General features: G+C 37.6%; 1 protein-coding gene across 1 annotated transcript in view; it reads right to left on the reverse strand.

Annotated features, from left to right (window-relative positions):
* The window catches only part of FRRS1L (ferric chelate reductase 1 like), a 42651-nt gene that overhangs the window by 16971 nt on the left and 1805 nt on the right, over positions 1-23875 (reverse strand). Inside the window, 6 exon segments of the mRNA XM_043983215.1 lie at positions 1453-1699; positions 4220-4234; positions 4236-4262; positions 4264-4354; positions 11367-11372; positions 11754-11838. Coding sequence (XP_043839150.1) covers positions 1453-1699; positions 4220-4234; positions 4236-4262; positions 4264-4354; positions 11367-11372; positions 11754-11838 — 471 coding nt within the window.

The raw sequence follows: 23875 nt of genomic DNA on the forward strand, positions 1-23875 counted from the left end.
CAGCTCAAGTTTAATTTTTTTCTCTTATATGCCTTCTTTCACTACTCCCACTCTGATAGGAGTTTTTCTATTCGTTTGAATGTAATTGGTGTGGTGAGTACTTACATCCATAAAACCATGGTCCTTTTGAAGTATTTCAAGGAAGAAGATATAAGTGCTCAAATTGGTTTCTCAATATACACCTAGTCTTCATTAATCCTTTTCCTTGACCACTGATTTTCTTTTTTTTTAAATAGGAGAAATAAGGTCTTTAACTGAGGTAGAGGAACTATAGTCATGGTATCTCAAACGCTAGGAATATCCCGACCACTGATTTTCTAATTTTGGAGTTTCAGCCTTTTTTTTTTTTTTTAGTGAGGCAATTGGGGTTAAGTGACTTGCCCAAGGTCACACAGCTAGTAAGTGTCAAGTGTCTGAGGCCGGATTTGAACTCAGGTCCTCCTGACTCCAGGGCCGGTGCTCTATCCATTGCGCCACCTAGCTGCCCCCTGGAACAGTTTTTCTTGATAGGATTTTTCCTTACTCTTTTTCTGACTCTCTTTCTTACTTCTTTTACAATGTCCACCACTATTGTAATTCTGATACTGTGATCCATTGCACAATTCATTACTACTTAGACAACATGGAAGTGACAAACACTGATAAATTGGTTCTTATTCTTAGTTGCTCTATGATGGGGTTTTTTTTATGAAGAGTGTTGACTAAATAAATATCAAAGTGAATTCTGAATTACTCCTAATTCCATAACCTGAATCATAAAGTAACACTGGCAGTAGGAAGATAGTAATAAAATGTTACCAAATTCTTTAGCAGTATTAAAAAAAAGCTTTTCCTTCTTCTATCCACTTACTAGCTTTCTCCTTTCTTTAAAGGCCAACCTCCTTAAAAATGTAGCCTCCATCCAATGGTGGGGGGAGCCAAACTTATTAGCAATCATCAATATTTGAGGGTCTGTCTGAGAGCCAAAGGGAGGAGAACTGAGGTGTCAGGAGTTCTATGCCAGTAAGTATCAAGTGTCTGAGGCTGGATTTGAACTCAGGTCCTCCTGAATCCAGGACTAGTGCTCTATCCAATGCACCATCTAGCTGCCCCCCAGCAAATGTTGAAATTCTGAGTCCATCGTATGGTGCCAAGAAGAGGTGATGAGCTTGGACAAACAAACAAAAGGGTAAATTGGGAACCAAAGGTTGCCATGAAACAAGACAGGAACTTTTAGGATAGATCACTGTCAAGATCACCCGGTTGAATGGTTAACAAGCTGCTTTTATCAGCATGTGGTAGTCCTACCCACTCCTGTGTCTTAAAGGAACAATAACTCTGTGAATCTGGATGAGGGTCCGTGTTTTATATTTCTTTTGTATTCTTTTTCCCTGGACACATACTAGGAACTCAATGATCGCTTGAGTGTTTTTTGGGAACAATCCTTTATGGTATTAGTAACTATCAGCCTACCTTGAATTGCTGGTCCCCAGGCAAATAAGTAATACCAGCTCAAATGAAGATCCACTATTGTTTCATCTCTGGGAACATTCACGGGACGTTTAAATCTGCAGGTCACACGGTTATTTTCAAAGATGCCTTCTTCATCTCTGGCAGGGTTTCTCTGGATCTCTTTAGCCCACTGGCCAACGTTGTAAAAGTGTTGTATTCGAACTCTGCCATTATCATCGTGAACACAAGCCATGACATCATCACCACCCTAAAATCAAAATAGTTTAAAAGAAAAAAAAAAGATCAGAGATGCATCTTTGGAAAGATCTGCCCCAAAGAAATTTCAGCTGGGAACATAACTATCCATTCATGCTGAATCGGGGTAAGAAGAAAATAAAGAGTAGAATTGGGACAACTGTTTTGTCATATTTTTTGTCTTGGTTTTTGGTTGAAGAGTGGTAATGTTAATTATCCCTCAAAACACCATAGACAAACAACTCTTGATAAGAGTCAGAAGGGACGTTTATAGTATATGTGATCATTAGATTATATAATCACAATTAGAGCTGGAAGAGACCTCATAGACTAGCTTGTCAAAGCATTCATTTTACTGATGAAAACTGAAATCTAGAGGGATGAAGTGATTTGCCTGAGGAAACACAGAAAGTAAGTAGCTGAGCTAGAACTAGAAACCACTCCACGCTCTCTGTCTAATACCCTTTCTTTTAAACAAAGGAGATCAAAAAAAATAAATAAATAAAATAAACAAAGGAGATCTAACAATTTTCAAGTAACCAGAAAGTGCTACAGAAATGTAGCAGTACTTTAATAATTGAACGAAAAAATATTTATTAGAACTTTTCATATGCCAAACACAGGGGACACAATTAGAAAAAACTAGCCACTCCCTACTCTTGAGGTAGAAAGGAAAACACTCAAGAGAAACCATGGTCTCCCAGCTCTATTACTTCCTAACTACGTGGGCTTGAGCAAAGCACTAAAACTGGCTAGGCCTCAATCTCACTTTAAGTAAAATAAAGTGGGTTAGATTAGATAATCTCTAACTGCTTTTCGTAGTTCTAAAAGCTACAACTAGTGCTAGGACTCTCATAACTCTCCCAGGTGATCTTTATGTAAAAAACCATCTGTTTAGACTCCATGCTTAGGGGGGCTAACTGTTTGGATTTAATAATTAATCATGAACATACTGAAATATGTTCCTATTAGGCAAGTCCATTCATCACATGTAGGAGGCAGAATTTTCACTGTTGTTTAGTTTGTTTCAGTCATATCTGACTCTTTGTGACCCCATTTGGGGTTTTCCTTTGTCATATACTGGAGTGGGTTTGTCATTTCCTTCTCCAGCTCATTTTATAGATGACGAAATAGAGACAAACAGGGTTAAGTGACTTGCCCAGAGTCACACAGGTAGTAAGTATTGGAGGCCAGATTTGAACTCAGGAAGTTGAGTCTTCCTGGCTCCAGGCCTGGCACTCTGTCTGCTGCACTACCTAGCTGCCCTAAATCTTCACATCTACTCCTATTTAGACAAGATGAGAACTACAGAGTCAATTCTTCCCTACCCAGCTTGGTTCCTCCTTTCTCTGGATCTTAATGCTAGTGACAGAGATCAAAGACAAAAGAGAAACAGTCCCTGACCTCAAGAAGCATACCTTTTCCTGGGGGAGACAACATGTCGTCTAATTATCTAATGCAAAATATTTATCAAGTAATTGTTTGTGTTGTGAAGTGGCTTAAGAGAATTAGGGAAAAATTTGGGGGTGGTACAGCAAGTCATCTTCTCCATAGGATTCCTGAACTGAATAGTCCATGGTTAAGAGTAGCACGGTACATACAGAAATGAGAGTCCTGGACTCGAGTCAGGAAGACCTGGGGTTGAAATTCTACCTCAGACATTTATGAGTTTGTGTGATCCTGGGAAAGTGACTTAAGTTTTCTCTGAGTCTCAGTTTTCTACATTTGTAAATAGGTATAATAATACACCTCCCAGTCGGGGCTGAAGATAATCAATGGGAAATGTATATAAAATGTTTTATAAACACTAGTGTGTGATATAAACATGAGTTATTGTTATTAATATTGATAAAATGAAGCTCCTTAGTCATCTCTCTCTTCTTCCCGTTTTTTTTTAATTAATCATTTATCAAACACTTACTATGTGTCAGGCATTGTGCTAAACTCTTAGGATGCAAAGAAAGAGCAAAACCTGAATGCCTCTCAAAATGACTCATTTTCCTTAAGCCAACAACTGAAGGAGCTTAGGTACCAGCTTTGCTTTACTTGGATAAACACTGCATAAAAACAGGCAGTACGAGCAATAATATGCCAGGGCTTAAGACTTGGACTTGCCATCTAAGGGCTCTTGAAAAATCTGCTCAGGTGAGAAGAATGTGACCTGGAAGAAAGCTCAAAGATTTCCAAATGTTTGTCAATGAGAAGGCTCAGCAAATGGATCCCATTGAAATGAAAAGAAAATTTGCCTGAAATACACTTTTAAATAAATATACCTACTTTTTGCAGGTCAAATCTTAAAATACTCACCTCGGTTTTATCTAGCTATTGGCCAGTTAAGAAAATTCTAAAAACCTTCAATTTCTAGCGAAAAAAACTCCAACAATGAACAATAACAACAACAACAAAAAAATCAAATAATGGACATACTGCACATTTAATAGTAGGAACATGAAGTCTGGACAACACAGTCATAAATTGCAAAGCTAGCAATTAATACAGTGAATCATGCTTCCAGCTCCAGTTTCAATCTTACCATTTTCTTGTCTGAATGAAAATCCAACTGCCACCCAACCATCAAGTGTCAGCACTTAGCTCAAATTCTACATCAGCTCCTATCATGCGGTAACTAAGGAAATAATCACAGGTTTCTGCAGTACATCCTGGTTTCCTCCATACCTAGGAGACATAGGAAAATAGGTCCTTAATTTTCTTCTAAAACCTGAACATAAACATTGCCTTTACCTGCCAATCTGTGGTTTTGCCATTTAACTGACTTTAGTATTTTAAGGATTTATACCTTTGTCAATGTGTGTAAAGTCCCTTTCACCAATGCAGATCTTAATGTTTATGTAATTTCGTAGCTGGGGGCAAATTTTTAAAATCTTATTTTACTGTTGCCTTTCATTTTATATAACATTAATCTGTTCTCCCTTCTGATTTATTTATTTAGCAAGGCAATTGGGGTTAAGTGACTTGCCCAGGGTCACACAGCTAGTCAGTGCCAAATGTCTTGAGTCAGATTTGAACTCAGGTCCTAGCTGAATCAGGGCCTGTGCTTTATCCACTGCACCACCTAGCTGCACTATATCACATTAATCTCCAAATAAATACCTCCCTACTCTTCTACTCAGTGATCCATCTCTTAGTAATAAGATTGAAAAAGCAAGGGGAAAAAAGAAATTCAGTGAAACTAACCCAATACATTATTACTTCTTTACAGTATATTCCAATATTCTACACAACAATTCCCAACCTCTGTATTGAAGGGAGAGGAGGCATAGTTTTTCAACTCTTCTCCAGAGCTAAAGTCCAGTTATTATAATTATACAACACACGAGTTGGTCAGTTTGTTGTTGTCTTTCCACTTATATTGTCGTAATCATTGTATATAATTCTTCTCCAGGCTACATCAGAACTTCCTCTACCATGCCCAGCTCTTTGTCCTGAAGCCTCATTCCAGGCCTAGAATTCACATATCAGAAGTATCCTCTGACCCCTGTGCACTATACTCTTCCTCTGATTGAATGAGTCCTCTCAGAATCTCCTTTTAAGGAGGGTGTTTTCAGGCCAGCCATGCCTCTTTCTTCTCCAGGCTGAATTTAGGACTTCTACCAAGGTCCAGCATGGTAGGTGGTACCTTTGTCTTCTCCCCTCCTCTGCTTTTCTTTTAAATGTTATTTTTAATTTATGGAATAAAACAGGCATTTCCATAACACTGTGTGATTAAAAAAACATGATTGCACAATTTCTGGAGTGCTTTACAGCTTACAAAGTGCTTTCTTCTCCATCTTCATTCATACTTTTGGACTCTGGGGAGTGTGCTTTTTGTTGTTTCTCTCTGGATTTCTGCTCTCTTGCCAATTACTGAGCTTGAACATCTACATTCTCCTTAGCTTTTGACTTACCTATTTGTATTATGGGCCTACAGGCTGCTCTGACTTCTGACAACTGCATTTACTATACTACTTTCTGATTCCAGATGATTCACATCATGACCCTTGTTCTGTTCCCACCAACATTTCTACATAGTATGGTCACATAGGCTACAGAGAGGACCCAGAGAGAAAACATGGAGTTTTAGAGAACAGCTGCCAGCTTAGGAGGATTGGAAAGGAGCTTAAGGATAAATGCCTTTTTCAGAAAATAAAATGAGCCTCAAAGTCCCAAGTCCTCAGGCATTGGGTCCTAGGTAGGCCTTGAAGGTAGAATCAGAGTGAAGTAGATCCAAAGAGTAGAAATAAGATGAACAAGTCAGAAGACCTCTCGCCCTAAAAATTTAAGGGCCTGGGACAAAAAAACTTTGAATTAAAAATGAAATGCTTAAAAGGAGCTATTTAATCCCTTAAATTTGTGCCAAGGTAAGTGAGGAAATTGAGACTGTCATTCAATTTTGTTAGACTCAAACAATTTTAATCACCAATGAGCTTACATACTGCTAGGGATATAAGATATACACAGAAAAGCAAAGGGAGTACAATTTGAAGGCAAGGACATCAGTGATGGGTGGGCAATAAGCAGAGAAGGCCCCAGGGGAGATCTCAGTTAAGTCTTGTAGAAATAAAGAGGGACTATGGCATGCTAGGGATCAAATACTGAGTTTGAAGGAAAGCTAGCAGACCAATTTGATAGATTACATGAAGTAGAGTAAGATGAAGCAAATCTGGAAAGACAGGTTGGTGGAGTTTTAAATGCTAAGTTGTGAAGTTTGTATTTTATCCTAGATTCAATAGGGAACAAATGAAACTTGCGAAAGTGTGACATGGTGCATTGGAAGCATACCAGTGTATTGGGAAGATTGATTTGACACATCTCTAGAGGATTAGTTAGAGATCGAGAAGAGACTAGAAGTAGGCAGACCAATTAAGAGGAACTATTTTGGCAGCCTAGGAGAGACGTAATGAGGGCCTGAAGTAGGGTACTGGCTTTGTGAGTGGAGAGAAAGAGACAGATTGAAAGGTATTATAGAGGTAGAATTGCTCAGACTTATCATGCCAAATATATACATTTTAAAAATTCTTTTATTTTTAGGCAGGGGATCATGTTTGTATATGGTAGTGAGATTACAGTATCATAGGGAGAGGTTGAAGATAAGAGTGGGGAATAATTGAAGGGGAAACCTCCCAGGAGGGAGGATGGTATCAAGAACATAAGGTGTGGAGTTGGCCTTGATAAGGCTTACTTTCTTTCTTTCTTTTTTTTTTTTCCAGGGCAGTGGGGGTTAAGTGACTTGCCCAAGGTCACACAGCTAGTAAGTGTCAACTGTCCGAGGCCGGATTTGAACTCAGGAACTCCTGAATCCAGTGGTGGTGCTTCATGCACTGCGCCACCCAACCGCCCCCAAGGCTTACTTTCTTTTCAGAAAATGAAATAAAGGAAGAAAGGCTAGGTTAAATGAGGAATGGTTTTGATGTGTGGGTAGAAAAGGGGCAATGAGTGAGCTCATGACTATTTTTTTTTTCAGTAAAATAGGAGGCAAGCTCATATGCTAAAAGGGATTGGAGGAGGAAATTCTCTAAGAGTCTTAAAAAGAGAAGAGACATTATGGGATCATTGCTAAGGGAAGCATAATAGTTAACCAAGGAAGAATAGGATTGTCCTGTAGCAGTAAGGATTCAGTCTAGATCTGATAAGATGTAGTGGGCCCTGATAATTACAGATGTGTCCAGAGATTTCCTCCAACTGAACTTCCTCCCCTAGTATTTGCCTGTATGGGCCATGACCAAGGATTGAGAAGCAGAAACAGGGTGATGGTAAGACAAGGAGGAAAGGAATTCAGGGATAGAAGATGATATATAGTTGAATTGTCAACCGTAGCTTCAAGACTTTGAAGAGAGGTTAGAGCAGAGGTAATATACTGAGAGAACAGAGTGCAGTAGAGGGACTAGAGATTATGGTAAGGTGAAAGAGTTCAGTTTAGGAAGAGTAAAGTAGAAGAGAAATAAAAGAGGATTTTAACCAGACAGGAGAGCTTCATTGTTCAAGATCATAAAGATGGCAATTTTAGGGGATTATGAGATTTAAGGTATGTATGACTATTCTGTTGGATTCTGAGGGAAGGGTGAAGATAGAGGTCATAGGAAATGAGGAAGTTGATGAAGGTGGAGGCGAAGGATACACCACTGTTTTCACTGAAATCTCCAAGCAGAAGAACAGGGATTGTAATGGAGAGAAAGTCAGGTACTGAACCTGTTGAGATTTAGGATGAGAAGGGGGAAGCTAGGCAGCTAAGTGGACAGAATGCTGGAACGGGAGTCAGGAAGACCTGAGTTCAAATCCGACCTCAGACACCTACTAGCTGTGTGACCCTGAGCAAGTCACTTAAGCAATGTTTGCCTCAGTTTCCTCATCTGTAAAATGAGCCAGAGAAGGAAATGGCAAACCACTCCAGGATCTTTAACAAGAAAATCCCCAAAAAGGGGTTTCCAACGAAGATTTGGACACAACTGAAAATAACTAAACAAACAAACAAAAAACAAAGATGAAGAGGAATGGCAGATGATACCATGGAGATTCCAAGGAGCTCTAGTGGAAGGGGAGGGGCAGAAGAAAAGACTAATAAATCTAAGCTGCATATGGATATCAGAAGACCTAGGAAAAGAACTTGTGTTTTATGGTTAACTGAAGCTAGAATATTGGGGCAAGGTCATAAGAATTGAATGTCTAGAAGGTGAGAAACAAGGCTCTCCAAAAGAAGAGAGTTTCCAAGGAAGGTTGTTTTTCCAAGACTACCAGATGGAAAATACAAGGGGAAACATCGCCCTCTTGTGGTCAGAAAAAATGTCAACTGGCTAACTGAGAGGTGGAAAGAATTAAATTTAGAGTCAGTGTCACATCTCAACTTTGCTACTTTATACAACTTCTACCACCACCACCACCACCACCACTCCTCCTCTTCTTCCTCCTCCTCTTAGCATTTATATAGTGCTTTTTAAGGTTTCCAAGCACTTTACAAATATTATCTCATTTTATCCTCACAACAAACCTGGAAAGTAGGCAGTATTATTATCCTCATTTTATATATAAGGAAACTGAGTCAGATAGAGGTCAAGTGATTTACCCATACTCACACAGCTAGCAACTGTCTAAAGCTTGAGTTGAACTAAGGTCTTCCTGACTCCAGGTCGAGTGCACTGTCTTCTACCTGGCTCATATGGTATGTATGCATGCATATGTGCAAGAGAGGAGTATGGTTTACTGGTGGAGACTTACTCTTCAAGCCAGGAAGATCTGAATCCAGGTCCTATCTCTGACATGTAATGATTATGTGACCTTGGGCAAGTCACTTAATGCATGGTCTTGTGATATAACTACTCCTTTCTAATATATGTGTATGTGTGTGAGATTCTGTTCATATATATGTATGTATTAACAGGCAATATATTAGTAGCTTATATATATGTTAGCAGGGGTTAGTTATATCAGAAGATACATATACACATATTTCTTATTTATGTTAAATTGTATTATATCATATGATATATTAACTGTCAAAGGGATCCCCATATATGCATGTATATATATGCACATGTATATGTACACATACACATATATACACACATAAACACAGAGATCATGACAATTTGCAAGATGAATTTGCAGTATGAATTTCCTTTTGGATACTGATTAGTTCAGTCAGCATTTCCTTATGCAAATGTTTGGACTTAAGCATATGAAAGTTAAAGCCTATTACAAGGCAGTACACAAATGGATACCACATTATAAGAGGATCAGTTGACAGAATTGGGGATGCTTAGCTTGAAAAAAAGAAGATATAGGATGGATATGATAGTGGTATTCAAATACTTAAAAGGCTGTCTAGTGAAAGTGGGAGTGGGTTTGTTTTACTTGGTCTAATCACAACTCTCTGACTTCTTCATTGCTTACTACTCTAGCTCTTTCTTTTCCTCTAGAAGCAGCTAGGTGTTGTAGTGGTTAAGAGCACTAGTCCCGGAGTCAGGAAGAACTGAATTCAAATCCTTCCTCAGACACTTACTAGTTGTGTGACCCTGGGCAAGTCACTTTATCCCCATCTGCTTCAGTTTCCTCAACTGTAAAATGAGGTTGATAATGACATCTACCTCCTTGGATTGTTGTGAAGGTCAAATAAGATATTTGTAAAGCACTTAGCACAGTGCCTGCCACATAGTAGGCATTTAAGAAATGTTTATTTCCTTCCTTCTTCCTGCCCCCTTTTAAGTATTCATCATTGGATCATGGGATATAGAGCTGGAAGTGATCCCAGAGACCACTGAATCCAACCCCTTCAGTTTACAGATGAGGCATGTGAGACACCAGGATGATAAGAGCTTGCCTTGTCAATTTCTAGATTATAGCTAGTAAATGCCTGTGGCAGGGTTTGAACCCAGGACTTCCTGACTCCAAGTTCAGCACTCTATTATTAGCTCTGTTCTTTTCTTCTCTCCCTCTCTTCCTTGCAGAGTCCATTCATGTTCATAACTAGAAGTAGACCCTTTAAATTGATAACTCCCAAATCTATATTTGTAGTTCTGTCTTTTCATTGAGATACAACTTCAGATCTCCAACTGCCTCCTGGACATTTTCATTTGGTTGTTTCACTAATAATAAAAAAGGATTGTTGAATGAATGGCTTAAACTTGACACTTAAAATTGATTTCATTTTTTACCCCCAAATGTCTCATCTCATTCAATGACACCATTATTCTCCCAGCTACCCTAGTTTGAAATCTTGTTACCATCTTGGATATGTCTCTTTTCTTCCTTCCTATATTCACTCAATCACCAATTCCTCCCTATTCTCTGCTTAAAAACCTTCAATCACTTCCTATTGCCTACTACAGCTGTGGTGTCAAACTTGAACAGAAATGGTTTTATTTATTTTGTTCAATATTTTGTATTAATATTTGCTAAATATTAAAATGTAAAATTTACATTTTAAGATGTAAGAATTACATTTTACTCTGGTTCAGGCCTCACCTTGGAGTGTTGCAGGCTGTAAAATGGCCTGTTTGATACCTCTGGCCTACAGCATCAAATCTAAACTGTTTGGCTTTCAAGACCCTTCATGATTTGTCTCTTCCTTTTCAATCCATCTAATTTCTTATACTGCTCCACAACATGGACTCTCTGCTCTAGTCAGGGTAATCTCTTTATTATCTCTTGAACATGTCATTCTCTTTCCCATGTCCTTGGTTGTATTGTTCTCTGACTTTGAATGCCCTTCCCTTTCTTCTCTGTCTACTGAAATCCTCTTCTAATCACTCCCAAAAGCCCAGATCAAGTATTCTCTTCTTTATGGAGCATTCTCTAGCTATCCCCTTCTTTGGTTTTCATGATATATTATCCTGATACTTCTCCTGACCCCCCTGTTGCTCCTTCTCTGACTTCTCTTTCTCCTCTACCTTGCTAAGTTCACTAATTAATTTAACTAATATTTATTGAGGTTTTTATTATATAGAAGGTCCTGTGTTGTGTGAATACTCCCTTGGTCCATTGATTTCTTTCTTTCTTTTTTTTTTGGGGGGGGCAGGCAATGGGGGTTAAGTGACTTGCCCAGGGTCACACAGCTAGTAAGTGTCAAGTGTCTGAGGCTGGATTTGAACTCAGGTACTCCTGAATCCAGGGCTGGTGCTTTAACCACTGCGCCATCTAGCTGCCGGCCCATTGATTTCTCATTCCATCCAATGTTCAGAGCTCCAGACCCATATCTTCACCTACTTATTGGAACTCTCTTCCTGTATGTCCCCCCTCAAACTCAACATGGTCAAAACCAAGCTTGATCCCTTGGACGCTTATTGCCTATACCATACAATTCATAATTTAATTCTGTGTACTGTTATTGTGTTGTGTACTGTTAACTAATTTGTTCATTGTGGTAGTCTTTCTCACCCCACATAGCTTTCAAGCTTCTTGAAAATAGGATGAATCATCCTTTATACTCTACTCCCCCCCCCTGCTTTATATGATTATAGTCATATTAAATAGTCATAGGTCATAAGTATTCATTTATAGAATTTACATGCAATTGAAACAATATTTTGAAAAATAAATATATTTTGCAACCCTAGTTATTTTTTGGTACTACAAACCTAAAGCACCCCTTAGTCTTTCCACAGTCATCCACTTTGATTTTGGCAAATGGGTCCACAGGAGGAGCAGTAGGGAAAGGATAACCTGGATAATCAGAATAAATATTCATTAGAATAAGTACAGTGAAGGCCTTTGCAAAAAAAAGCATTTATTCTGAAAATATAATTTTTACACATCACCACATAGACCTCTAGAAATGTTTAGACCTTCTGAGACTATCTTTAATTAGCCTAATTCTTCCTATAACAGGGATGGGAGACAAAAGGAATACACATACACTTGTTGGCTCAGACTTACATACAAATATATTTACCTGTACACAAAGGCCCTGCACTAGTGTCTAAAGGCAGAGTATGTCCTGCCATATTATAGCTATACCCCAAAGAGGGCAGACATACAGAAAAGAGCCAATGAATACACTTGCTAAGGATGGAGGTTTGTGTGAAGGTTTCTCTTGTGGAAGACACAGTCCTTATCCTTGTTAAATGGGTTTAGGAGATACTGCTTGCTAAGGCTACATGGGAAGGTGTGGGTGTGGTTCCATGAACAGTGTACTTTGCCCTTCTGAAGGAAGTAGAGTGGTAAAGGTTCATCTTTCTGATATTCCTAGGAAACTGAATGTTTTGTGTCCAATTCCATTCTCAGAGGAAAGTGTGCACTTAAACAAAGCAGGGACAGATCCTGCTATATAATTATCCAGTGTCTTCAAGATAGAGGAGCATTTTTAAATAGCATAAGGAAAGTGCTAAATCTGTCATCTTTCTAGACACCCTTTCCTTTGGGCCAGATATTACAGGGAATTCTATACATTTTAGATAAAAATATATATGCTTATGTGTATTTTAAAAACTGAACATTTTTTGCCTTCAAGGATAAAAAAAGCAACATAGGAAGGTCCCTTTTTTGTCTTCCTCTCTATTTGTTGCAACTTGAATTATATGAAATGCCCCATATTCTTAAAGTTGGGATGTGATAGCTCTTTAATAATAAAGAGTAATAGTTAATATTTCACTTGTTCACATGGCCCAGCAGCTGTACATAGCCAATTAGGTATGTGGAAATCCCCAAGATAAAAAAAAAGTTCTTCCCAAGGCAGTTCATATCTTCAAAGTGTCATGGTTCTGAATCAGAGTTGGCCAAAGAAAAGTCCAATCTAGTTGGGACTTGGAAAAGCCAAAGTGAATTCGAAGGTTTTCCCAAGAATTTTAATTATTTTGTGGCTTAGGGATATGGAAGAAAAATTCTTTACTCTGATCATGTGGTATAAGTCTGTCAGAAATAAACTGGGGGCGGCTAGGTGGTGCAGTGGATTAAGCACCAGCCCTAGATTCAGGAGTACCTGAGTTCAAATTCGTACTCAGACACTTGGCACTTACTAGCTGTGTGACCCTGGGCAAGTCACTTAACCCCCATTGCCCTGCAAAAAAACAAACAAACAAAAAAACTGATTCATTTTCAGCATAAGATCATAGGCTTTTGTATTTAAAGGGTTTCCTCCATCTCCTCACTCAAGTGAAAAATATGGGTTTTCCGAAGAGCCCTCTGCCTCTACTATTCTATTTCATGAAGATTTCAGCCGTCTTGTAGCCTTTTGAGTTGAGGGGAAGGAGTTTGGGGAAATCGTCTTAATCTTATGTGAATGTGAACTCCTCAAGGGGAGGTGCTGTGATTTTGTTTGTCTTTTATTCTGAGCATTTAGCACAGTGTCTGGCACAAAAATTGTATATAATAAATGCTTGTTGATTCACTAATTGATTATATCACAGATTCCTCATCTTTCTACTTTTCATTGCAAATACATGCCATTTATCTTTATCATCATCATAACAGCTTAACTACCATTGTCTACTGCCTTTTAAGGCTTCCTGCTAGCTCCCCAGATCATTTTAGCATCTGACTCATTTTTTTTTCTCTTCATCCATCCCTAGAAATGATCCCTTAATGACTTAAATTTACATACTTATGAATTTTCAAACAATTGAACATGATTAGTCAGAATAATTTTTCTGCCAGACTAATCTTTCTTTCTTTTTTTTTTTTTAAGTGAGGCAATTGGGGTTAAGTGACTTGCCCAGGGTCACACAGCTAGTAAGTGTTAAGTGTCTCAGGCCGGATTTGAACTCAGGTACTCCTGACTCCAGGGCCAGTACTCTATCTACTGTGCCACCTAGCCACCCCCAGACTAATCTTTCTTAATACACCTGTGGTCATGTCATTCCTATGCTCGGATATCTTTAGGGGATCCCTATTGCTTGACAAGTAAAGTTCAAACCTTCAAATGGTATCACTTAGCTCTATGCTTCAGCAAATCTAGACTACCTTGTGCTTTTTTCTACCTCTCTGACTTTGCCCGTTTTGTTCCCTAGGCCAAGAATGTCCTTTTTCTCCCTCTTTGTCCTTTAGATTCCTATTCCTCTCTTAAAGTCCAGCTCAAGGGCTTCTCTTCCAAGAAGCCTTTCCTGTTCCACTTGAGTCTTTCTTTCTCCCTGCCCCCTCTCCCTCCAACTTTAGTGCTCAGCAATTATAACCTTCCTCCTTAGACTTCACATAATACTTTGTTTTTTAACTCAGTAATCTACTTGTCAAGTTTTATTGTGTAGCATAGCTCGTACTGTCATCCACCTGGGCCATGATGTCCTGTTTTCTTATCTTTTCTTATTGTGTTAATAGAATTTTAATTTCTAGTTCCTTTCCTTTCCCTGCCTCCTTTATTCTCTAATCATCTTAGAATCAAGCTTTAAAAAACCCACATATCATTATTTTTCTGATCCTGTTCATGTAAAGAAAGGAACAAAAAATGAGCTGCTTTTTACAATTATATATGTGAGTCAGATTGAGCTTTCATTTTTCATTATGGTTTTTTTTTTTAGTGAGGCAATTGGGGTTAAGTGACTTGTCCAGGGTCACACAGCTAGTAAGTGTGTGTTAAGTGTCTGAGGCCGGATTTGAACTCAGGTACTCCTGACTCCAGGGCCGGTGCTCTATCCACTGCGCCACCTAGCTGCCCCTCATTATATTTTAATATGATATCTAGAATTCTGCATCTCAGCAATTTTTTTGTATGCATTGTTTTCACTTGCAATATATGTTTCCATGTTTCATTTTAAAAAGCTCAGTTTATAAAACTATGATTCAGTGATGGTCTTGCCCTTTGTTTTTGGTGGACTAAAACAACACAATTTTGTTGCTAACAAGATTCTGTATATAATCTGTATTATTTTTCTGTCTTGTTTCACTCCAATATCTCACTGGGGCATGGATATTAACATTGCATTTTTGAGGGGTACGACAGCAGAGTGCCAGCTTTGGCAGAGTTTGTCATGCTGGAAAAGGGCTGTGAGTACAGTTCCAGTGACAGACTGTGTCTTCTATTTGAGGACCAGCATAGATAAGTATATAAAGGCTCATTACTAATAGGCTGTTCACATGGTGACAAATTCTTTGTCCACGGCAATTCATGAAACAAAGTAAAATGCAAAATAGCCCTGACTTGGGCCCTTTTGATTCTGCAGTACTTTGGTGGTACAGCCAGGAAAAGGATAGAAGGTGCTAAGAATCACAATTTTTAGGCCATCTATAAATATTATAATATAATTATATTGTAATAAAATATCAAATATTGGTAATTTAGATAGGAGATTCTTGTTTAAAGAATAACACATCAACGAGCTCCTGGAGAAACTTAATCATATCAATATATTACTATCATAAAACTCCAAAAGATATAAGGAAGTTGTAGTTAAATGAATATGGCTCACAAGTTCTCCTGGGAGAACTTGGAGAGGCAAATAAATGAACGAGAGGTATTACATCCAAAGGCATCAAAAACATAATTTTATAGGACATTTAGTCATCTGAACTTGCAGTACTCATGATGGAAATGAACAAAAAGATGACAGCGAAGATAACTGAAGATAACTTTAGCTTATTTACCAATATTTATTGCTGAAATGAGGAGGCAGAAAATTCTATGAGAAATTCAGTAAGAACCTTCAAATAAAATCAATGTATATATTAATGCTTAGCAACTTCAATGTAAAGATGTACATAAGGAGAACATAAAATATGTTGAAAAAAATGGCTCAGGCTAGACACAAAAGAGGTCAAAGGCCTGCAAAATTCACAAAATTATAAGGTTAATAATGTCATTGAAAATTTCTGCTAGCAGACAATTAGAAGGTATCAGACATGGTAAACTTTTCTCCCACCCCCAATGAAATGGTTGTATCTTAACAGACAAGGAATTATATATCAATGAGAGAGTCATTTCTAAATCATCCATCTGTGTATACAGTTAGACCATTGATCTGCTAGTGCAAAGATTAAAATTAGTATTTGACAGAAAAGGTGATGAGAAGTTATGGCATGCAATTAATAACGGTTAAAATCTGATCTCTTCAATCAAAAATGGGAAAGAGATAAAGAAAAAGTCAATGACATGGGCTATTATTCGTTCTTATGAAAATTTAAATGATGCAAAACAATTTTCAAAATGAAAAGGCTAAAAGAGCCTCATTCAGTAAGTACTGGTTTCCTTATCAAGTAGAGAAATGTGGTGGCCAAGGGCAATACTGCTTAAAAATATAATGCCATTCACTAAACTTTAAGGAAGAATTAGTGGAAGATTATGTCAGTATCCCCAGATAAAACAGCTGGAATTATTGGAAGGAAAATCAAATTTTCAGAAAGGTTGGTGTGAGGCCCAATTAATCCAGATCATCCAAAGAGTATTTAAAGATGAAACTGGTAGAACAAAAAATGACTGAAAAGTGGAAAATAACAGTCAAATTTCCTATAACAATTTTCTTTATTAATGAAAGTGGACCAACTATATTTGAGCCCTAATACTACAATCTCTGATGTGATAAATGAAGAAGTAGCAATGTCAGTAAACAAAATGAACATGGAAAGAATGGTTGGTGCAGACCTACTATACAAATGATATCTGTGATGGAAGCAGTAAAATTTTGAGGGCACTGAGGGATCAATTCTTAAGACATTTGAAAAAGGGGAAGACACAATGACTGGGGAAAAATATGGACAATATGCCTACCTAGAAGGGCAATTGAGAAGATAATAACTACTGATCCATATACCTACTTTCCATCACTAAAATTTTTTCATGAAAATGATTTATATGTATCCATGGTATCTGGAATGAAAATATGAAATGGGAATAGGCAGGCTTTTGCAAATTATATACTGTAGCAGACCACATGACACACTTGACAGGAAGATGCAGCAAATAAAAAGTTCCGTTGTATTTATTGTTTGTCGACAATCATTTAATTATTTTAAAGGCTCTTCACCAACAAGATGTCTCCTATGCATATGTTAAGTGCACACATGATACTTTAATAGATGTAACCACAAAATAACTTTTTAAAAATAATGCTCTGATTATTAATATCAAGTGTAGAACAAAATAGGGAGTCATATGCTCACCAAAAATGTTTGCCATTTTCATGGACTATGTCCAGGAAAGAGTCCAAGTGGAAGAGGGATTCCTTAGAGATGGTGAAGTCCTCCAGATGTTCCTGTTTGAGGATGATATTGTGCTGATTGTATCACATCCTGGAACACTACAAAGTCTCCTAAATAATATTGACAATCACTCGAAATAAGTTTGGTCTAACAACCCATATAGGAAAAATCAAGTGGATGAAGAATGCCTAATTTTCAGTCTATGATACACAGTTAGATGGATAGTCCATTTACATGGTTCATCACTATGTATATCATGGACAGATATGACAGATGGACAATGAGGTGGGACCAGAATTCAATTGTAGGAAGAGAATAAACTAGATCTGTTTGGGGAAATTTCCCAGTACATTCAATGACCAAAAGCTTTTCCCTGAAACAAAAACCTCTGTTTTATTATCTTGATTTTTACAGTGATGCTAGATTTTGGTGAATCAGGGAATACTACAATATCCAAAGAGTCAAAACTGCAGGTGACCCGGAGGGCAAAGGAGCGATGTATATTGGCTGTAAACAGGTTATATCACATTACCACTGACAACTTGTATGTAAGAAGTGGCCTAAAGGATATCATCCATGAGATGTATCCTTGGAAAAGGAGGTGAGTGGTCACGTAGAGAGTGTGAGGGAAAACAGATGGAAAACCTGCATGGTGCCTTGTCATATACTGATAAAAGATCTAGAGGGAGGTCCCAGCATGTTGTACAAACCTTTAATGAACTATTTATGGGAGGATATGTATGAGTCACACAGGATGTGAATGGGTTGCAATCTGCAACATTGGAGTGAATACCCACATTGATGAGATCACAGAAACACCAAAGTACTAACATATTTCTTTGAGAAAAACCTCTACTAATGAAAAAATAAATCTATTCTCTACCCCTATATTCCTAATTAGAGTCACTTTTGGTGAAGTAGGCAGAAAAGGAAAATTGTGTGTGTGTATACATATACACATATACATATGGTTGAATATTACATATATAGTACATGTAATGATTATAACAACATAAATGAAAAACACACAACTAAACAACTGAAGCTACATGCCATGTAATTATTATGACCACACTGGGCTGAAGAAGAAATGTGAGAAGGTACTTCCCCCTGCTTCTTTGCAGATTTGGGGGTGGGGAGATTGTATGTGTGGAATACTGCATATAATGCCTGACTTTTCTGATATGTTGGTTAATTTTGCTAAACCTTTTTTCTTCCTCTTTTTTCCTCCTTTATTATAAGGGATACCTCTAAGGAAGGTAGGGAGTGATATTGTTGGAAATATAGATGATGTAAAAACAAAATCATATATAAAATTGTCTTTTTAAAAAGAGTCACTTCTGGAAAGAAAATGTCCTTCTGTCCTTTTTGATCATGTGTGTCCATAGTCTCTTTTCAGATTATTCCACTGCTTTATATCACCACACTTTTTTTAGGTGGGGAAAGTATCTGTTTGGTCACATTATCATCACTTGTTATTAAAATTATTATTTTCAGCTCTACAAGGAAGTTTGCTATAAGAACTATTAGCTTGACAAAGTCCTGAAAGCATGGAAAGTAGGGAGAAATATGCAAGGGGGTTTGCAGAATGTGCTCTATTTGTCTTTCTGTCACTACCAAGTAGCTGTTATCTATGTCTAACATGTAGGCTGCTTTTCCCCCTAGAAAAAAAAAAACATAAGGTGGGACTCCACTCTTCAGACTGTGAGTGAATTTTAAAAATGGCAGAAGGGCTTCAAAAACCAAAAAAGAAAGTGTTTTAATGTGATAAGGGGGAATCTTATCAGGTGGCTAAAGGGCAGAAGAATGTTAGATGAAAATGAAAGACCACAGAGCTAAGTGATAGACATTAGGCTTTTCCTGAAGAGCTAGACCCTCTGAGGAGAGAGGTACTGTATATTTTCCATGGAATGATGGAGGAAGAGTCAAGAAAAATAGACAAGTGGGAGGGATTAGTGACTCTTTGCTAAAAGGGTCCTAAGGCAGATTTATGTTGGCCTGAAAATAATAATGAAATCATCTGTATTCTCCTCCTATCTCCATATAGCCAGATGATGGTGGAGAACTTCTCAAGCCTTCTAAAATTAGATGACTACTATTCACTTCAGGTGATTCATGCTAGAAGGAATCCAGACATTGCCACTAAGTATTAAGTAGTTACAATGTAAAATGAAGAATTACAGGACAGACATTAAACCCATAGCTACAGATGTATTTACACAAATGCAAAAGCTATAGGTAGTAAATGAGGTCATCTAGAGAGTTAAATGCAAGGAGGTAAATTTCTTTTCTTTTCTAAGAGATGTTTTTTGAGGGCAGGGCAATGAGGGTTAAGTGACTTGCCCAGGGTCACACAGCTAGTAAGTGTCAAGTGTCTGAGCCCAGGGGGCAGCTAAGTGGGGCAATAGATAAAGTACCAGTCCTGGATTCAAGAGGACCTGAATTCAAATCCAGCATCAGACACTTAACACATACTAGCTCTACAGGTTAGAATATAAACTGAATCTAATAAATAACTATCATGAAACTGCATGGGAATGCAGTAAATGTAAAGTCTTTACACTTTGGTCTAAAAAATCAACTTCACAAATACAAGATGGGAGAGACAAAATTAAAAAGTGTTCATGTGAAAAAGTTTGGGGTTTTTTAATGGACTATAAGCTCAATACGTACTAACAGTGTGATAGGGAAGTAAAAAAGCTAGTACAATCATAGGTTGCATTGAGAACCACAATGTTTAGATTTAGAGATCTAGAGGCACAGTGTCTAGATAGTTGCTTTGTATTCTATACTGATCAGACTGCATCTGGAGTATAGTGTCCTAGTTATCATATTTAAAGGATATTTGTGAATGGGAGACTATCCCAGAGGATGATGATTAAGGCCTCTTGTTCTAAGAGAACTGGTTGAAGGAACTGAAGATGAGAAGGCTTCTAATGAAGAGACAGCTTAAGAAGAGTGAGAGGGGACAATATGGTTAAATCCAAGTATCTGAAAGTCTGTCATGTGGAAAAGAGATTTAACTCATTCTGTGTGGTTCCAGGAGACAGTATTAGGAGTGATGGGTTGAAGCAAATTTAGGCTTGATGTAAGGAAAAACTTGGTCATAATAATGAGAGCTATTCACAAGTAGAATGGGCTGCCTTGGGAGGTACTGAGTTCCTACTCATTAGAGGTCTTCAAGGAAGGTTGCTGGACAATTTATAAGGTATGTTTTGGAGTAAATTCTTGTCCAGGAATTACTAGATGACCTCTGAGATATTTTCCAACTCAGAAATTCTGTGATTTGGAATCAGAGCATCTATACTTCCTATTTCATAGATCCTCTCAATAGAATAAAAAACTGGAAAGGACCTCCTTATATGTTATCTAATTTATTGACTCTTTTTTGAGGGTTAAGTGACTTGCTTAGGGTCATACAGCTAGTGTCAAATGTCTAAGGTCGGATTTGAACTCAGGTCCTCCTGTATCCAGGGCTGGTGCTTTATCCACTATGCCACCTAGCTGCCCTCTATGCTATCTAATTTAACCCCATCATTTTATAAATGATATAATCAAGGCCAAAAAAAGAGTAATTGACTTCCCCTAGGTCTCACAGACATTAAGGATCAGAGCCAGAATTTGAACTCAGGTGCTATGATCCCAAATCCATTGCTATTTTCACTATGCCATGATGCCCCCATCTCTCTGGTCCTTGATTTCCTCATCTCTAAAATAAGAAGGTTGATCAATTGGGGAATAGCTAAACAAATTATGGCATACGAATGTAATGGATCCCTATTGTTCTATAAGAAATGATGAAAGAGATGGGTTCAGAGAAATCTGGGAAGACTTGTATAAACTGATGCAGAGTGAGGTGAGCAGAACCAGGAGAAAACTTTCAAAAATGAACAATTATGAAAGATTTAAGAACTATGATTAATGCAATGACCAATCATGATTCCAGAGGACCGATGATAAAGAATACAATCTGCCTCTGGAGAGATGTAATAAATTAATGTGTAGAATGAAACACATTTTTGGATATGTCCAATGTGGAAATTTGTTTTGCTTGACTATGTACATTTATTAAAAGTGTTTTTTTTTCTTTTGCCACCCTTAGTATGGTGTGGGGGGAGATGTAGAAGAGAGAAAAATAAATGCATGGTGAGTAAAAAAGTAAAATTTTATTATAATTTTTAAAAGTGCCTAAGTGCAAAAATAAATAAAATGAAGGGGTTAGGTTGCATGCCTATTATAGTTATCTTGTATCTCTAAATCTATATCCTACTCTACTGACTATAATTGCATGTACCTTTTTATTATTAGCAATTAAAACATTCTGAAAGCAGTTTTAGCTGCAGTTAAGCAATTTTTGGCTTATCTTTTTTTATTTCCAATTAGAATGAATGTTTTTTAAAATGGAGTTTCCTGCATGTATTTGGTTTATTTATTTATTTTTAAATTTTCAAATCTTTTTGTGTTTAGCTGTGGAATTAAAAACGTTTACATGTAGTGTAATGTTCTACTTCCCTGCTCATTGTTTCTTCCTCTTTTCTCTTAGAACAGAATACTAAAGCAATCTCAAACATCATTTAGTTGGTTCTTGTGAATGCCACATCTTCAACATCTCTCATGCTTATCTCCTTTCCACTCAGACCACAAATATGCCAGTCCAGGCCCTCATCACCTCTCACCTAGGCTATTGTTCTAGCTTCCTAACTGGTCTCAGCATCTAGCCTCTTCCTTCTCCAATCCATCATGCACACAGTTGCCAAATAGTGAGGGCCTGTCATTTCCTTTCTCAGTAAGCTCCAGTGGCTCCCTTTTGACTCTAGAATCAATTACAAATTTCTATGTTTGGCACTTAGATTCCCTGATGATCTGGCCCCACCCTATCTTTCTAGGTGGATTAGTATATAATATTCTCTTTCAAATATTCTACATTCCAGCCAAATTAGCCTTTTTTTAAATTTATTCCTCACAACTGACATCCCAACTCCCACCGCCAAACCTTTGCATAGGTTATTTGTCCAACCTAGAATGTCCTCCTTCCTCACTTCAACCTCTTAGAATTCCTATTCACCATCAAAGCATAGTTCAAGTTTCAACTCCTAGCACATGCTTTTCCTGATCCCATCAGACGCTTGTGCTTTTTCCTGAAATGAAATTTCGTTTATTTTGTATGTATTTTGTATACACTTACATATATACAAATTTGTTTGCCCTAGTGGAATATAAACTCTTGAGGGTAAGGACTGTTTCATTTCTGTCTTTGTATCTTTAGTGCCTATCACCGTGTCTGCCACAAAGGAGATACTTAAGAAATGCCCTCCCCTCTCTGATTCTAGCTTTCTAGATTTTGTCACTATACCTTACCCTGGAACTTTCCTTAGCTCTAGGGTCTCCTCATCCTGAAATATCTCTCTGCCTTGCTGGTCCTCTTCTCCCATTGGTTAGTTTTTCATCCTGTCCCATGCAGTTACCTTTCTCCCTCATTTCCAATTCCCTGCCTTTTCATCTCCCTTTTGTGTGTTGTCTTCCTTCATTAGAATATAAGATCATTGGAGGAAGGAATTGTCTTTCTTTTTGCTTATATTCGTATCCTCAGTGCTTAATACAGTCCCTGACATATACAGCTAGATCCTGATTAGTATAAATAATGAATCACCAGAAGTGGTCATATGTATTTGAATTTGTATTATTAAAAGTTATAGTTATGCAAAATATGATAAATGGTACCAATTGAAATATGCATTGTAAATTCAAAATCAGAATAATGCGACCACTTCAGGGGATTCATTATTCATACTAATCAAGAACTAGCTGTAGTTAGCATTTAATAAATGCTTGTCTTCTCGCCATGTTGCCTAGGGAACTGGTTAATCTGTTTGGCATTTAAGGTCCTTTATAATCTGGTTCCAACCTATCTTTTCAGGATGATTATACATCACCCTCCTTCAAATACTTTACATTTTAGTCTTGCTGTCCCCTATATATGACATTCCAGCTCCATGTCTTTGCACAAGCTGTCCCCTATGCTTGGAATTCTCTCTCATCACCTGTACCTCTTGCCCTTGAATAAAACATGAAAAAAATAAATGGCCAAAAAATAAATTGAAGCTAGAATAGTTTAATAGCCTCCTAACTAGTATTCCTGATGACAATCTCCATCTTCCTCCAATTGAGCTCACATACTGCTGCAGGATGATTTTTTCTCAAATACTATTTTGTAGATGTCAGTCCCCTAAACAAGAACCTAAAATGGCTTCCAACTGCTTACCACATCCAATCAATCTACGCCTTTTGCCTTTTCAAGGCCCTATTCATATCCAAATGATTTTCCACCATTTTGTAGCACAAACGAAAGTAACAGCCAGGAGCCCCTCCTTATTCTGGACACTGCTCCCTCCCCCCCAATCTCCCCCTTCATCACTGTACCTGCTTCTAGTGTTTGCTCATGCTGGTCTACCTCCCTGAAAGGAATTTTCCATTCCTCTTTGTTAATTAATGGTTTATAAATCTCACTCCAATCCTACATTCTGTTTGAATCCTTTCCTAATCCAGTCCACACTGATGTTTTTGTTCTTTTCTCTATTACCTGTACTATACAAATATCAGTTTGGACAATTCATTTAAGCTTTTTAGCAACTAAAAT

The sequence above is a fragment of the Dromiciops gliroides genome, chromosome 1 (assembly GCF_019393635.1).
Source record: "Dromiciops gliroides isolate mDroGli1 chromosome 1, mDroGli1.pri, whole genome shotgun sequence".
Taxonomy (NCBI): domain Eukaryota; kingdom Metazoa; phylum Chordata; class Mammalia; order Microbiotheria; family Microbiotheriidae; genus Dromiciops; species Dromiciops gliroides.